Below are 16,884 nucleotides of genomic sequence, written 5' to 3' on the forward strand. Positions count from 1 at the left end.
ACAATTAAGATTTTCATTAAAATAATCTCCGTAAGATCAAAGTAAACTTTTTATTTATATTTCATACACACTATCTCTTACGTATTATCCAAATTTTATAAAATAGACTTGATATAGTGTTCATCCCGTTATAGTGAACGATGTCGATTCTTACTATTCTTTATGCATGTAGTCAACTTACGATTTAGCCCTGTTCTTTGAGAATTCATCATATCGAGTGTCCATATTTTATATCTATATTAAACAGCAATTAACACTTAAGATTTTCAATTATAATTAATTAAGTACTGAATGTAGCTATAAGTGAAAATCTTAACTAAGTTTCGAATTTATTATTATTTGTAATGGTTCTATATATATAGGCCTGTATCTTACGTATAATCCAAGTTCTATAGATTATATTTCTATATTTGGCGAATAAAATAAATGTTGTACAGATGTTAAAACAGCAATTAATACTTAACGATTTTCATTGAGAAATATATCGATAAGATCAAAGAGGGATTTTCTAACAATCGTTTAGTACAGGATCCAAAAAGATAAGATATATATATTTTTTTCTAATAACAGATAACAATTATTGAGTGTCTTAAGAACTTCTTATCGGCAGCTGATGTAGCAAAGTGGTCTTAGAGCAATCACAACATTGTCACCTGTACTGCTGACACATTAACTGGGCTTCACTAATGAAACAAGATTAATCGACGATCAGTAACTTTTATAAGAACTGAAGAAGGTTCATATGTGACAATCATTAAGTATGTTCTTTAATTAAAGAAGATTAATTATTCCTGACCCACGATTCAGTTTACTGTTCGATGATGTTATTTATGATAACAGCGCACTGTTTAATTAAGCAAATCACATTTAGGAGGCCTATGAAGAGCCTTGTATGTAACTCATAAATTAAACACAAAAGATGTAGATGTAAGCAAAGAATTTTCTTCAACACTTTTCGATAAGTAAAATGATTTATTCCATTGTGTTTAGCTTTAAAAATTGATGCCTGATAATGATAATTATACCGAGATAATTTTCTTTTATGAATACATTATGAAGTTTTAATAAGTTAATTAAGTTTTTTATAATTAAGTTAACTGAAATCTTAATTGATGTAAATAAAAATACGAAGAATAAATTTTATATTCGAATGCTTCTAAATATTAATTTTAATTTGTTTATATCATTTGTAATTTCATTCATTTTATATATTAAAAATATCTTTTTAATTATTATTATTATTATTTTTTNATTTATTTTACTTTTTTGTATTATTTTATTTTATATATTTATAGTTTATTTATTTTTAAGTTAAGTTTTAAACTTATTTTAATTTTATTATTAATAATTGACACTTTTGAAAAATGATCGTCTTTCTTATTTTTCTTATAGTAAATAAATTTGATATTGTCTTTATTTTTTCTATATACAGTTTGCTATTTTTTTATTAACTGCAATCTTTTTCTTTTTTTGTTTTATTCTTACTCCATAATTTTGATTATATCTCATTTAATTACCATTAATATAAAAACATGCCTAGTTGTTTGTAATTTCTGTAAAAACACATCTAGCTGTGTGTCAAATATAAAATTCATTATTAATTTTATGTAAATTAACAATATTTTCAAATGTGTTACCTTACCGGTGTGTTCTCCCATGACAACTCATGACGAAAAAGTATACAGTTTGTTAGTAACGTTTTCAAACCGAGCAGGTTCTTCTTCAGGTAACATTGAATTCCTGATGGAATGCAGATCAAAGAAAATAAATTTGAAACTTGAACATGCGCTTCTCAATTAAGTCTTCTTGGGCATGCGCTCTTCAGTGCTTGATGGTTGAGGTGGTTTGAGGCTGCATGCATATACATAGCTAGCCTTAGCAGTAATAACTGCATCAATCACAAGGAAGAGGTAAATTTATCAGTATCGTGGCAGGTGCTTATGGACAAAAATCTATGATTACCATCAAGCACTGGAGAGCACATGCCCCCAAGAAGACTTAATCGAGAAGTGCATGTTTGAGTTTCAAATTTATTTTCTTTGATCTGCATTCCATCAGGAATTCAATGTTACCTGAAGAAAAACCTGTTCGGTTCAAAAACGTCAATAACGAACTGTATATTTTTTCATCGTGAGTCGTCGTGGGAGAACACACCGGTAACAGGTTTGAAGATATTGTTAATTTACTACACTCTGGTGTTGACTAAGTGATTTTGTAATTTTATGTAATTTTAAATTTAAAAGAAAGGAAACAAAGAGTGAAATATTTCAGTGTAACAGGATACTCTACTGATATCTGTACTTGTAACATAACTTACTTCTGCATTATATTTAAGCATACATAGAGAAATGGTTTTGATTTCTATATCATAATTGTTTTGACAAATAAAAGTATCAAATATTCTTTTAACTTAAAAATAATATTACATTGAATATTATCATTAAAAACTTAATATATGAATAATTTTTCAAATAGTAAATTCAAAATGTTACATTTCTATTTGTAGCTTTAATAGAAGAAAATTATCATAGCAACAATCCTTATCATAACTCTGTGCATGCAGCTGATGTTACTCAAGCTATGCACTGCTTTTTACAAGAGCAAAAGGTATGTTGTTTATGTTGGAATACTATAAAATTGATCAATCACTTGAATTTACTATAACTTTCTTCCATAGATTCTTGAGCATCTGACTCCTCTGGAAGCCATGGCTTCACTGATTGCATCAGTTACTCATGATGTTGATCATCCAGGAGTCAATCAGCCATTTCTAATAGCAACTTCAAATCATTTAGCATCCTTATACAAAGTAATTAATTTTAATCATATCTTTAACTTTTTTCTCATAACTAATTCATTAGTTTTATATTTAAAAAGTTTTTATTTAGCAAAAGTCTTCAAAATTCATAAATTATAAAGAAATCATTGTTGTTAAAAATCTTTCAAAGAATCAAATTAAATTTCTAAATGTGAGAGAATTTTAAATTATTTGTTAATTTTTGAAACTGAAAGAGACTAAAACATTATATTTTTCTCTTTATTCTTACATTAATAATATAAAAGCTGTTGTCTATGTGTGTGTGTGTGTGCATGTGTGTGTGTGTGTATATATATATATATATATATATATATATATATATTATTGGAGGATGAAGAGCGATTTAATGAAGAAAAGATCTTTCCTATCTTCCTCATTTGATAATGGAGAATAAATAAATTTCTTTTAATTATTTTTAAAATAATTTACTTACATATCATCAAACGAGGAAGAATGAGAAGACGAAGAACACTTAAATAATTGTCATGCTGTCAGCGCAGTGTAGTCTTTTACGTCAGTTTGATGTCATTTCTACGTGTTTGTAATGAAAAAGCGTAAAAATGACGTCAAATTGACGTATAAATGCACACAATCCTGAGACAATGAACATGTTCATGACGTAATTAATATGGTAATACCTAAATAACATATTGTTACAATTGGTGTTCACAAACTTACATATTAATCCAACTAACATATTTTAATTTCTAAACATATTTTCTATCATTTTTCTATCTCTGATGTACTCTTTAAAATAATTGTAATATTTTTAAAGAATTTTTTTTTATTTATAATTTTATCATTGGCAAAAGATGATAGGAGAGAAGAAAAGATAATAAAGAAAACATTAACATTAACTGCTTTTATGTGGTAAAATATTTTCTGGAAGTTATAACATCCAAAACTGCTATACCAATAAAAGAATGGTTCGATAAACGGTTAATAAAAGATCTTTTGAAGTAGACAAGAAATTATTACTCAAGTGTAAATGTTCTTTTGTAACAGCTGCCATAAACCAGAACCATTGACAACGTAAGTAATTCTTTTAAAAGAAAATATATAGAAAAATCCAAAATGACATTTTTCATTTCGGATGCCACACGCAGTATTTTCTTTCTAGACATTTTAAAAGCTTTCAGTTTAATTACTTATTTTCAAATTTATCAAACAAAAAAAAGAGAGAGAGAGATCTTTTTAATTTAAAAATGGCTAATGTTTTATCTATAAATTTCTCTAGAATCGAAATTAATTATTCAATTGTGTAGTAAAGTTAAGACAGGAGGTGACTCGAAACTTATAGATGTGAAATTTAATAATGAAGATTAGCTAAATTACACTTGCTTCATCAATTGAAGAAGAAGGAGAAGATGGAGATGTCTTTCTGCCAAATCGAAATGACGAAGACGAGGTGAGATTTAATGAAGAAAAGATCTTTCTCTCATCTTCCTCGTTTGATAATGGAGAGTAAATAAATTTATTTAATTATTTTAAAGATAATTTACTTTCTTTCATCAAGTGAGGAAGGATGAGAAGATGAAGAAATCTTCTTCTTGTCAAATTGAAATGAGGAGGATGAAAAAATATTGAAGAAAGAGAGAGGGAGGAAGAGAAAAGTTTAATTATTTTTAATCATTTTAAAAATTTATTTATTTATTTATTTTCGCAAATATATCCTTTTCTTCATTTCGATTTTAATTTTTTTCTATTAAAAAAATTAAAATTCAAATAAATTTNAATAATGTTATTGTAATATAATTATGTATTCAGTTAGCACAACATATCCATAGAATTAACATAACTTACAAACATGTTTTTAATTCCATGTTTGCTTTTCATTACAATCTTAATAACTTTATCACCTTGTTTTTTCAAAATATATTTTATTAACCAGATTTACCTATAGAGCATATTAAATATGCATATTAACACATCTTCAACTGTATGCATAGTGATATGATGAGATATATAAACATAGTTTTCACTTTATAAGGCTTTTCTATATAATATACATAGCTAAACACATTATTTTAAGTTAGAATGAACATTAACCTTTGATTTTCATTATACTTAACTCATATTAAAGTATTAGACACATCTACTATATTTTCTTCTATGTAATATATGTAATTAAAAGCATTATTTATGTTAAAATGAACACAAATCTTTGATTTTGTGTATAATATATTTGAAATTAAGATACAAAATAATATTTAGTTTCTCAGTAAGTGAATCGGTATTGTAGAGCAACTGTGATTTATTCTAGATAAGTTAATTACTCTATATATATATATGATTGATAAATCTCCTTTAATTATTAATTCTCAATTGTCTGCCTAAATGATTAGTAGTAAACTGAATTTATTTACTTAAAAAGTAATATTTTTAATTATTTAAATATTAAATCTTTATTTATAATAATAGATTTGAATTAGTTTTTTAGTAATAAAATTTAATTTTTTTTCTCCAATTTAAATAGTTTATTTGAATGTGTTTTCAGATTTTTTTGTATTTTTTTGTATACAAAAAAATCTATAAATTTAAAACTTTAAATTAAAATTTATAGAAAAAATTGTAAAGATTTTCTAAAACAATTGAAATTCTTCCGTAAAAAATATTCGTGTAGAATCTATTTTTCTTCTTTATTAGTTCGATTTAATAAAAAATATATATAGTTAAAAAAATAGAAATAAAACGATAACAATCGACCAAATTTAATAATTTGTATTATTTTTATTTCATTTTATTTTTAGGGATTTTTTTTAACCTTAAAAAATATTTATTTTCTAACAAAATTTTAAAAAAATATTAATAAAAGAAATTCAGTAAGTTATTTAAAATTTATTTCTCCATAATTTAGATATTTTTTAAAATTTTATTTCCTCTTCAAAACTTTCAAAAGGAAACAATATATTTTTTATACTAAAAACGCAATTACTTTTTGAATTTTTTTCAAGTAAATTTTCCTCTGATGTACTCTTTAAAATAATTGTAATATTTTTAAAGAATTTTTTTTTATTTATAATTTTATCATTGGCAAAAGATGATAGGAGAGAAGAAAAGATAATAAAGAAAACATTAACATTAACTGCTTTTATGTGGTAAAATATTTTCTGGAAGTTATAACATCCAAAACTGCTATACCAATAAAAGAATGGTTCGATAAACGGTTAATAAAAGATCTTTTGAAGTAGACAAGAAATTATTACTCAAGTGTAAATGTTCTTTTGTAACAGCTGCCATAAACCAGAACCATTGACAACGTAAGTAATTCTTTTAAAAGAAAATATATAGAAAAATCCAAAATGACATTTTTCATTTCGGATGCCACACGCAGTATTTTCTTTCTAGACATTTTAAAAGCTTTCAGTTTAATTACTTATTTTCAAATTTATCAAACAAAAAAAAGAGAGAGAGAGATCTTTTTAATTTAAAAATGGCTAATGTTTTATCTATAAATTTCTCTAGAATCGAAATTAATTATTCAATTGTGTAGTAAAGTTAAGACAGGAGGTGACTCGAAACTTATAGATGTGAAATTTAATAATGAAGATTAGCTAAATTACACTTGCTTCATCAATTGAAGAAGAAGGAGAAGATGGAGATGTCTTTCTGCCAAATCGAAATGACGAAGACGAGGTGAGATTTAATGAAGAAAAGATCTTTCTCTCATCTTCCTCGTTTGATAATGGAGAGTAAATAAATTTATTTAATTATTTTAAAGATAATTTACTTTCTTTCATCAAGTGAGGAAGGATGAGAAGATGAAGAAATCTTCTTCTTGTCAAATTGAAATGAGGAGGATGAAAAAATATTGAAGAAAGAGAGAGGGAGGAAGAGAAAAGTTTAATTATTTTTAATCATTTTAAAAATTTATTTATTTATTTATTTTCGCAAATATATCCTTTTCTTCATTTCGATTTTAATTTTTTTCTATTAAAAAAATTAAAATTCAAATAAATATATTAACTACACGATAACAGAAAAAGAATTTATCGTTTTAAGTGATTAACGTGGAAGATTTTTGAAAAACTATTGATCTAAATTACAAAATTAAATATCAGATTAAAAACCTTTGATCAGAAAAAAAAACGCGTTAAACGTCGTATAGACACAGAAATATTCAAAATAGTTTAAATTTAAAAAAATATTTAAAGGAAGAAGCGATAAGTTGTAAGAATGTTTGCAAGTAGAAGAGAAAAAAATTGACATATTGTCGAACAAACTACCCAAAGATAGAATCCCCTGTAAGCGTAATTATTTTCATTCATCCCAGAATATCCTCAAGATTTAAAAATATAAGGGGAAAAAAACTTTCGCTAATTGAATTTCCAAGCATCTCTTATAATTTCCAACGTTTTCTTGCCTGATTAACGAAAGAACCTTGTTACCAGGTCGTAACGTTCCGTTACCATAGTGAGTTCGTCCCAGAAGAGAGTAAAAGTGGAAAATGGAGAAGTGTTTTTATATCAGAAGCAAAGTTGTGAGTGGATGATTCACGTCAGTAACTCCAAGGATGGAGGTAAGTGGGAGATACAGAATATCGGTTTGTCCATGCAGCTGTGAAGTTTGGCATCCTTTACTTGTCTCACTCTCACAAGACCATAATGACAAACTACTATCTACACCACTTAAGGTTCCGTCGTCACCTCTTCTGTTTTCTTGAGATAGCAAACGGAGCGATTTCTCTTTTACAAGTAAACTTTCTCTTGAGGAGAAAGGAAACCCATTGTTTTTGTTTTACTCTCACCTTTTTTTTCCCTCCCTTTATATTTGATGTTATCACTTATATATAACGCTTCTTACTGTGGTATTTCTATTAAAAACAAACCTGAAAATAGGCTCAGATATGTGTTAACATCATCTAGAAACTTAAGAAAAATAAGTTAATTATATTAAAAAATGCATTATTTTTTAAACATAAACAAACTTAAGTTAAAAATTTATATATTTAAACAGAAATTAAAGCTAAATACTATATAAAAGAAATTTAAGTTAAATATTCTTAAAGGTTGAAGCCAATTAAATTCAAAACAAAAAACAGCAATAATAATAATAAATAAATAAATCAGTTTTACTCATAATTCTATTCATTTCAATAAGAAAATTTAATTATTTTAACATTATTGAATTCATTTCAGTGAGAAAATGCAATTAAATTAAAATTTTTTTAAACGTTAATTTCACTAAGAAAACGCAATTATCTTTCACATATCGTGTCTGTTTCATCAAAAAATTGAAATTAAATTATTAAATTAAATTTTAAAATCGTTTCTTAATAGGATTTTTAACATTTATATTAAAAATAATCTAAAGTTAATTTTTGATTCATTAAATTATGTTTTAATTTACAACATACAGTTATATATATATATATATATAGGTATATANACCAAAACTTGTACTTTTTCAAAGAAAATATAGACACTTTGTTATTTCAATTAAAAAAAAATGCTTTTCAATCTTAAACATAATATTTTATTTACTCATCTTGTTGAATAGATACTATTCTTATTATCCCAAGTGAAAAAATACTTTATACACAATTATAGTATAAAAAATTCGGCATCAAAGTTTCGGGTATCTCCTACCCACCTCATAGCTGGTGTAACAATTTCTCACCTCATTCACGCCAGGTTAAAATATATTCTGATAAAACATATTTTAATCCAGTTTTTAAAAATCTGAAATGCTCTTTTTAATCAGTTTTTAATGTTGTCATTTGCCATTTCTTACAAAGTTTGTAATATTTAGAGTAGATACTGATGAATAAAATTTAAACATACAGTAAATCAAAACACAGACTGATATAAGCAGCAACAAGACTTACTTTTGACTGTGGAAAAATTTACACATAATATTTATCTCAAATTTTCTCTAAACTAATTATTGATATTTTAAGCACTAAAAAACAATCACTTTGATATCAAAAAATGAAATAACTAAGAGTTGTCTTGAGTTGAAAAGTTTTTATTTGGAATTATGATAAAATATTATTATATTTTTCATAAAAGTCAATAAATAATGAATTGGTTAGCTATTAAGTGACACCTGTAAAGGAAAACAAATTGCTTCAAAATGTTAAATATCAACATAAAACTATGAAAATTTTGATATTAAAATGAGGATTAAAAAATAGTTAATCTTACAGTTTTTTTTAAGTTTTATATTTATTTTACTTTTTTGTATTATTTTATTTTATATATTTATAGTTTATTTATTTTTAAGTTAAGTTTTAAACTTATTTTAATTTTATTATTAATAATTGACACTTTTGAAAAATGATCGTCTTTCTTATTTTTCTTATAGTAAATAAATTTGATATTGTCTTTATTTTTTCTATATACAGTTTGCTATTTTTTTATTAACTGCAATCTTTTTCTTTTTTTGTTTTATTCTTACTCCATAATTTTGATTATATCTCATTTAATTACCATTAATATAAAAACATGCCTAGTTGTTTGTAATTTCTGTAAAAACACATCTAGCTGTGTGTCAAATATAAAATTCATTATTAATTTTATGTAAATTAACAATATTTTCAAATGTGTTACCTTACCGGTGTGTTCTCCCATGACAACTCATGACGAAAAAGTATACAGTTTGTTAGTAACGTTTTCAAACCGAGCAGGTTCTTCTTCAGGTAACATTGAATTCCTGATGGAATGCAGATCAAAGAAAATAAATTTGAAACTTGAACATGCGCTTCTCAATTAAGTCTTCTTGGGCATGCGCTCTTCAGTGCTTGATGGTTGAGGTGGTTTGAGGCTGCATGCATATACATAGCTAGCCTTAGCAGTAATAACTGCATCAATCACAAGGAAGAGGTAAATTTATCAGTATCGTGGCAGGTGCTTATGGACAAAAATCTATGATTACCATCAAGCACTGGAGAGCACATGCCCCCAAGAAGACTTAATCGAGAAGTGCATGTTTGAGTTTCAAATTTATTTTCTTTGATCTGCATTCCATCAGGAATTCAATGTTACCTGAAGAAAAACCTGTTCGGTTCAAAAACGTCAATAACGAACTGTATATTTTTTCATCGTGAGTCGTCGTGGGAGAACACACCGGTAACAGGTTTGAAGATATTGTTAATTTACTACACTCTGGTGTTGACTAAGTGATTTTGTAATTTTATGTAATTTTAAATTTAAAAGAAAGGAAACAAAGAGTGAAATATTTCAGTGTAACAGGATACTCTACTGATATCTGTACTTGTAACATAACTTACTTCTGCATTATATTTAAGCATACATAGAGAAATGGTTTTGATTTCTATATCATAATTGTTTTGACAAATAAAAGTATCAAATATTCTTTTAACTTAAAAATAATATTACATTGAATATTATCATTAAAAACTTAATATATGAATAATTTTTCAAATAGTAAATTCAAAATGTTACATTTCTATTTGTAGCTTTAATAGAAGAAAATTATCATAGCAACAATCCTTATCATAACTCTGTGCATGCAGCTGATGTTACTCAAGCTATGCACTGCTTTTTACAAGAGCAAAAGGTATGTTGTTTATGTTGGAATACTATAAAATTGATCAATCACTTGAATTTACTATAACTTTCTTCCATAGATTCTTGAGCATCTGACTCCTCTGGAAGCCATGGCTTCACTGATTGCATCAGTTACTCATGATGTTGATCATCCAGGAGTCAATCAGCCATTTCTAATAGCAACTTCAAATCATTTAGCATCCTTATACAAAGTAATTAATTTTAATCATATCTTTAACTTTTTTCTCATAACTAATTCATTAGTTTTATATTTAAAAAGTTTTTATTTAGCAAAAGTCTTCAAAATTCATAAATTATAAAGAAATCATTGTTGTTAAAAATCTTTCAAAGAATCAAATTAAATTTCTAAATGTGAGAGAATTTTAAATTATTTGTTAATTTTTGAAACTGAAAGAGACTAAAACATTATATTTTTCTCTTTATTCTTACATTAATAATATAAAAGCTGTTGTCTATGTGTGTGTGTGTGTGCATGTGTGTGTGTGTGTATATATATATATATATATATATATATATATATATTATTGGAGGATGAAGAGCGATTTAATGAAGAAAAGATCTTTCCTATCTTCCTCATTTGATAATGGAGAATAAATAAATTTCTTTTAATTATTTTTAAAATAATTTACTTACATATCATCAAACGAGGAAGAATGAGAAGACGAAGAACACTTAAATAATTGTCATGCTGTCAGCGCAGTGTAGTCTTTTACGTCAGTTTGATGTCATTTCTACGTGTTTGTAATGAAAAAGCGTAAAAATGACGTCAAATTGACGTATAAATGCACACAATCCTGAGACAATGAACATGTTCATGACGTAATTAATATGGTAATACCTAAATAACATATTGTTACAATTGGTGTTCACAAACTTACATATTAATCCAACTAACATATTTTAATTTCTAAACATATTTTCTATCATTTTTCTATATAAATAAAAAAATATTTAACAAAAAAAAAAAACATATAAATATTTACATTTAAATTTGTAATTAAGCTTCTAAAGTGTAATTTTAAAGGTTTAATATTATAATAATTAAACATACAGTGGCCCAAAAGTAGGTTAACTATCAAAAGGAGTTGTCAATACACTAGACAGAAAACTATGCTTTACACGGTTAACTGATTTTTGGACCACCCCATTATATATAAGAGTTTATCAATTAATTTTTTTTCCATTTTTCTTTAGAATCAATATTTAGGATAGGAAAATGGATAGATTTTTACCTCGTTTTTAAAATGATTTCTTTTTTTTAAATTCTTTTATTCTCCAATAAATAAAAGAATAAAAATGCTAAGGATTAAAAAAAATAGTGCCAAGAGAAAATTGCAACAGACTAACTCTAATGAACTTTACGATTTTCAGGAAAGTGCTTCCCAATTCAAATTAGTTTCTGTAGCTTAAAATTGTCTTTTTAACTGCATACTCCTGTTCTAAAAATCACTTTAAAATGTATTAATAGAAATAAAAGAATTGCTTTTTTTTAAAATTCTTTATTTAAATCATGAATAGAGGTAAAAGAAAAAGTAAAAAAAAATCTTATTATCTGTTTATACCCTTTTAAATACAAATCACCAATTGGAACAATGTTATACTTTTAGTTATAGAATGATGCTACTTTAAATAATTTGCTTCCATTAAAGGCTATTTTTTGAAGTGTTTTTAACAATTATACACTCTTTTTTATGTCTTTAAATAGGAATTTCGTGATTATATCTATTACTAAAGCTATATAAATGCACCAATTGATGTTAATGGTAGTGAAATAAAATGGTTTAAATGGATCTATTATGATTAATTTTCTTTTATTTTTTTTTCTAATTTAATGCTTTTGTNATTTTATAAAAACAATTTAACTATAAGAAAATTTATTCCAAACCAAACCAAAATAAAGTTTTCAATAAGTAACATTGTTAACTGAACACAACGATAAAGTCAGCAACATTAAATACTTGATTAAATAAGATTTACTAATAACAATTCCTCAAATTTAAACTCAAAATTATTGTCAATGTAAACATATAAATTGTATTTCAATTATTAACAACAACCAATTCAATTACACTTCTTTCAAACAAAGCTAACATACTTTAATAAGGATATAAAATTTTAAAGCAGTATTTAAGCTATTATTTTATAATATCTGTTTAGGCTTAAGAAAAATTACAGTTCAACTTTATAAAAAAAAAAGTAAAAAAAAATCTTATTATCTGTTTATACCCTTTTAAATACAAATCACCAATTGGAACAATGTTATACTTTTAGTTATAGAATGATGCTACTTTAAATAATTTGCTTCCATTAAAGGCTATTTTTTGAAGTGTTTTTAACAATTATACACTCTTTTTTATGTCTTTAAATAGGAATTTCGTGATTATATCTATTACTAAAGCTATATAAATGCACCAATTGATGTTAATGGTAGTGAAATAAAATGGTTTAAATGGATCTATTATGATTAATTTTCTTTTATTTTTTTTTCTAATTTAATGCTTTTGTTAATCTGTATTTTTATTTAAAAATAATTGAAAGGGATAAATTTATGAAATACAATCGATTTTAAAGTTTAAAATCGATTCTATTCCAGTAGAATTAATGTTATTTAGATTTTCAAATAGGTTAATTCTGTTGGATTTAAACGCTAATTTATAGTATTTAAGTCCAATAAAATTAATTGTTTAATATGTAAGACGGCTTAAATGCTAATTTTTATTAATATGAAGCTCAAATTTAGTGTTTAAACGAATTTTTTCCTTCAAAAATTAACCTAAAACACTGATTATTTATTTTTATTAGGATAATGAACGAAACAGTCGTAATAAAACCGCTTCCCTTAGGCTACATTAAAAATAATCGTGTTTAAAATCTAAAAATAAAGTTCAAAAATTACATTTATGACAGTAAACAATCCATTCCGACCAAATTTTTTATATGTATATATTTTAATTTTCTTCTAATCAAATCATTTAAAATAGGAATGAAGATGCAAATCAAACACTGTTTATCAATAAAAACATAATTAAAAAAATTAGTAAATTTTATTTATATTAACAGCAATTTATTAGCTTCAAATTAATAGCTTCAAATCATCTTTAATCTGTGGAAAAAAAGACGAAGATTATCAGCATCCTTTTTCATTATAATAAACGAATCATTATGATAAATATATTTACTTAAACAGAAGTCATAGCTCCAATTTATATGAGTAATATCGTTGTATGTTTATAGAAAAAGTCTATATTTTATTATCATTCAAGCAGATGCATCTGTGAATTTCTTTAGAAGTTGGAAAGAATCTTGCAGTTCATTCATCTAAGTATTATCAGGCGTTGGATGATAAGATACGCATATTCTGACTTGTTTCTTTTTTTTTTTAAACTTGACGATTCTTCCTCGTTTTACAGACCCTTGAACTCATCATTTTTTATCAGAAGATAAGTAGAACTATGACATATTGTTTGTTATGTATGTTTGATCCTCTTCGTTCGTTTCTCTTATTCCTCAATGGCTTCCGAGAAGATATATGATACATACGCTTCAAATCCCAAATATTACTCGATGCAAGTTCACGGACCCGTGTTAAGTCGCGCCATTTTCTTCCTTTTCTTTTCGAAATCATCAGTCACATGAGCATCATGGTCACGTGAATCACCTCTTTTGACCCCATTATTTATAAGGGTGTTGGATGCTCCGTTCAATATTAGCAGAAGGAGGATTCAATCTTTCTTACAAAAGGCTGTTCGTCAGACTTTTTTTTAAATAAAAATACATATATTTTTTCGTGATTTCTTCACTCAAAAATTTCGATTATATTTAAAAATTTGTGTATAAAATCGATCAAAATTATATAAATAAAAATTAATAATTTTTAAAACAATTTTAATTATAATATTATAGACGTTTTATTCGTTTTTTTAATGTATTAAATTATAACAAAATTAATTTAATTTATTTCAAATTAAAATTAAAATTATTACAAATTACAAATTGAAATTAAGTTATTATTTGTAATTTAATTTCATTTTAATGTAATTTTATAATGTAAAATATGTAAAAATTAATTTATTTTAATTTTTACACTTTATAAATATTTAATTTAATTATTATTTATTATTATTATTACTTTTTTTTGTTTAATTTTAAATAAATTGTAAAAATTACAAAAATTTATAATCAAAACCATAAAGAAAACTTTTACAATTTTTTATTTTTATTTATGAATTTTATTTATTATATTTTATGTTTTTATTTCTTTCTTTTCGTGACCTTTTCCCATATTATTTTCAGTAAAATTTCCTCCATTTTACTTCATACATTTTCTGTTATTTTAATAAAAATTTAAAACTTTTATTTTATTTTATTTTTAAATAAATTTTATTGTTATTATTTTCTTTCTTCAATGTTTCTTTATTTAAAAATATATTCTGTGTATAAATTTTTAGATTTAAAAAATATAATCCTCATTTTCTCTCACTAATTTCTATGCTTATATTTATTATTTTTTCATACATACAATATATAAAATTAATGCTTAAAATATATAAAATGTTTTCAAAAATTAAAAAAAAATTAATGTTTAATTTCTTGGCTGAATTTTAAAATATGCAATTAAAATCCACAAATAAATAAATAATATATAAATGGATTTTCTTTTAATAATAATTAATTTAAACCAAACGTTACTTCATCTATAAACAATTTACTTATAAAAATTTTATTTATTTTAAGAAAAATTTATTTAAACTATTTAATAAATTCGTTAGAATTCGATAAATATTTAATTATCTTCTCGTATTTTTATGAAACATTTAAAATAAAGTATGAATTTTAACGAATTTTTTCCCTTTCTTTTAATTCTATTTTAACGATATTTATCTAAATAGATAAAATTTTATAATAAATTTTACAAATAAATTATAAAAAAAAATCGCGAAAAATATAGAAGATAAATTAATGCATATATATTTTTTTTAATGTTATAAAATGTTTAGAATGTAAAATAATAGAAAATAGAAAATATTATTTATTATTTTATTTTAAAAACAGGGGAAAAAATAATCTAGAAAATCGCTTGTTACAATGCACACATCAGTTTAATTACAAAAACAACATAAAAAGCACTTAGGTTATAAATAATGCAGATGGCATTAGACACCGAAAAGTAACAGAGAAATATTTTTTTTTTTTAAAGATTTATTTTATTTTTTATTTTTTCACTGTATAATAGAATTTACTGAGAAAAATAAACAAATTTCTTTCTTCTATTTAACATTGTTCCCCCTTTTCTTGTAAGCCTTCATTTCGTTTATTCTTTTTCTATGTTGTTTGACCAAGTCGTAAATTGGATGAATAAAATGTCATTATTTTCTACTTTTTTCTTTTTAGAATTTAAGTAAACATACTAACACTTGTTTTAGTGTAATTCTTATTTGTTTACTGCACTTGCTATTTAAGAAACAAACATACAAAAAAAAGGGGGGGAGAGTGCATTACTTACTTGTTTATTTATACACGTTTAACAAGTAGTAGTACGTGCCGTTATCTACTTAAAAATACATAATTTTAAGCCCTTATATAGTTAAAAATTAATTTTTATATTAAAAAAACATGTATATTTAATATTCTAATTAATAAAAATTCCAGATTTTTATTACTTCTAAGAGCATTTTTGTAACGTATCTTTATTCGGCTCCATACAAATTTATCGTGTAAGAAGTAAGTGGAGTGTAAAAATAGATAAAAAGTGAGGAAATTTCATAGGAAGAATCAAGTGTCAAAAAATTGATTGATCTGAAACAAAATTAGTTTTGTTCCGTAGCAAAACATCTGATACTGAATCAACAAGATGTTTATCTTATGAAATCTGTATAAAGGAAAACATGGAATCGAATAAAATCACGTACTTTAAAGTCTACATAATACTAAAAATAATCTTTTAATCTATAAATTTAAGAGAACTTTTAATATTTAAGTATAAAACCTCATTAAAAATCGTATTTTCGAGCTTTCTTTACACTATTTTAAGCTTATATATATTTTTTTATTACAGTTGTTAACACGTGTGCAAAAGGTCAAGAATCTCATCCGTAAAACAAGCTCAGGAAAGAATAGAAATCATGTAAAATACTTAAATTATTTTATTAATTAATACATATTTTATTTATTTTCATTAATATCCATTTTGATGGTAGTAGAATCCAATAATTGCATTGGATTTATTGTTAATCTTACGTAAAATAATAAATATTCATAATAGCTTTCATATATCAGGCAACAGGCTAACAATATTACGTTGTAGAATATTTAATTAAAAGTTTTAAATGATATTGTAACGTGGAAAGAAGAAGGTTGATGCATTCATTTATTATGCAAAATCAACAGGATGAATAAACTTACCCTTTCAGTTTTCTGTATAATATTTCATTTCAGAAATATTGATTCAAATTTGTAGATGTAAACAGCAACGTTAGACATTTCTAGATACTGAAAATAGTAACATAAGATGTTATTTATAATAGAAGACTTTGC

General features: G+C 24.3%; 2 protein-coding genes across 2 annotated transcripts; both read left to right on the forward strand.

Annotated features, from left to right (window-relative positions):
• Positions 1–2,496: 2,496 nt before the first annotated feature.
• On the forward strand, positions 2,497–4,286 carry LOC111619782 (cAMP-specific 3',5'-cyclic phosphodiesterase 7B-like; the record flags this gene model as incomplete). The annotated part of the gene is made up of 3 exons (XM_023361596.1): positions 2,497–2,607; positions 2,678–2,876; positions 4,174–4,286. Coding segments are annotated over 3 exons (423 nt in total), but the record flags the coding sequence as incomplete, so codon positions are not given.
• Positions 4,287–7,331: 3,045 nt separating this feature from the next.
• LOC111619791 (cAMP-specific 3',5'-cyclic phosphodiesterase 7B-like) lies at positions 7,332–16,446 on the forward strand. The gene is made up of 4 exons (XM_023361609.1): positions 7,332–7,337; positions 10,211–10,339; positions 10,410–10,608; positions 16,406–16,446. Exons 1-4 carry the CDS (start codon positions 7,332–7,334, stop codon positions 16,444–16,446), a joined length of 375 nt encoding a protein of 124 aa, XP_023217377.1.
• The last annotated feature ends 438 nt before the right edge of the window (positions 16,447–16,884 follow it).

The sequence above is a fragment of the Centruroides sculpturatus genome, unplaced genomic scaffold (assembly GCF_000671375.1).
Source record: "Centruroides sculpturatus isolate CEXI.00-Female unplaced genomic scaffold, Cexi_2.0 scaffold44, whole genome shotgun sequence".
In the NCBI taxonomy this organism is placed as follows: Eukaryota; Metazoa; Arthropoda; class Arachnida; order Scorpiones; family Buthidae; genus Centruroides; species Centruroides sculpturatus.

Coding starts and splice junctions, on each gene's coding strand:
- LOC111619791 (XM_023361609.1), top strand. Junction 10,340..10,409: donor GCTTTTTACAAGAGCAAAAG/GTATGTTGTTTA, acceptor TTTCTTCCATAG/ATTCTTGAGCATCTGACTCC. Junction 10,609..16,405: donor ATTAGTTTTATATTTAAAAA/GTTTTTATTTAG, acceptor TTTTTATTACAG/TTGTTAACACGTGTGCAAAA.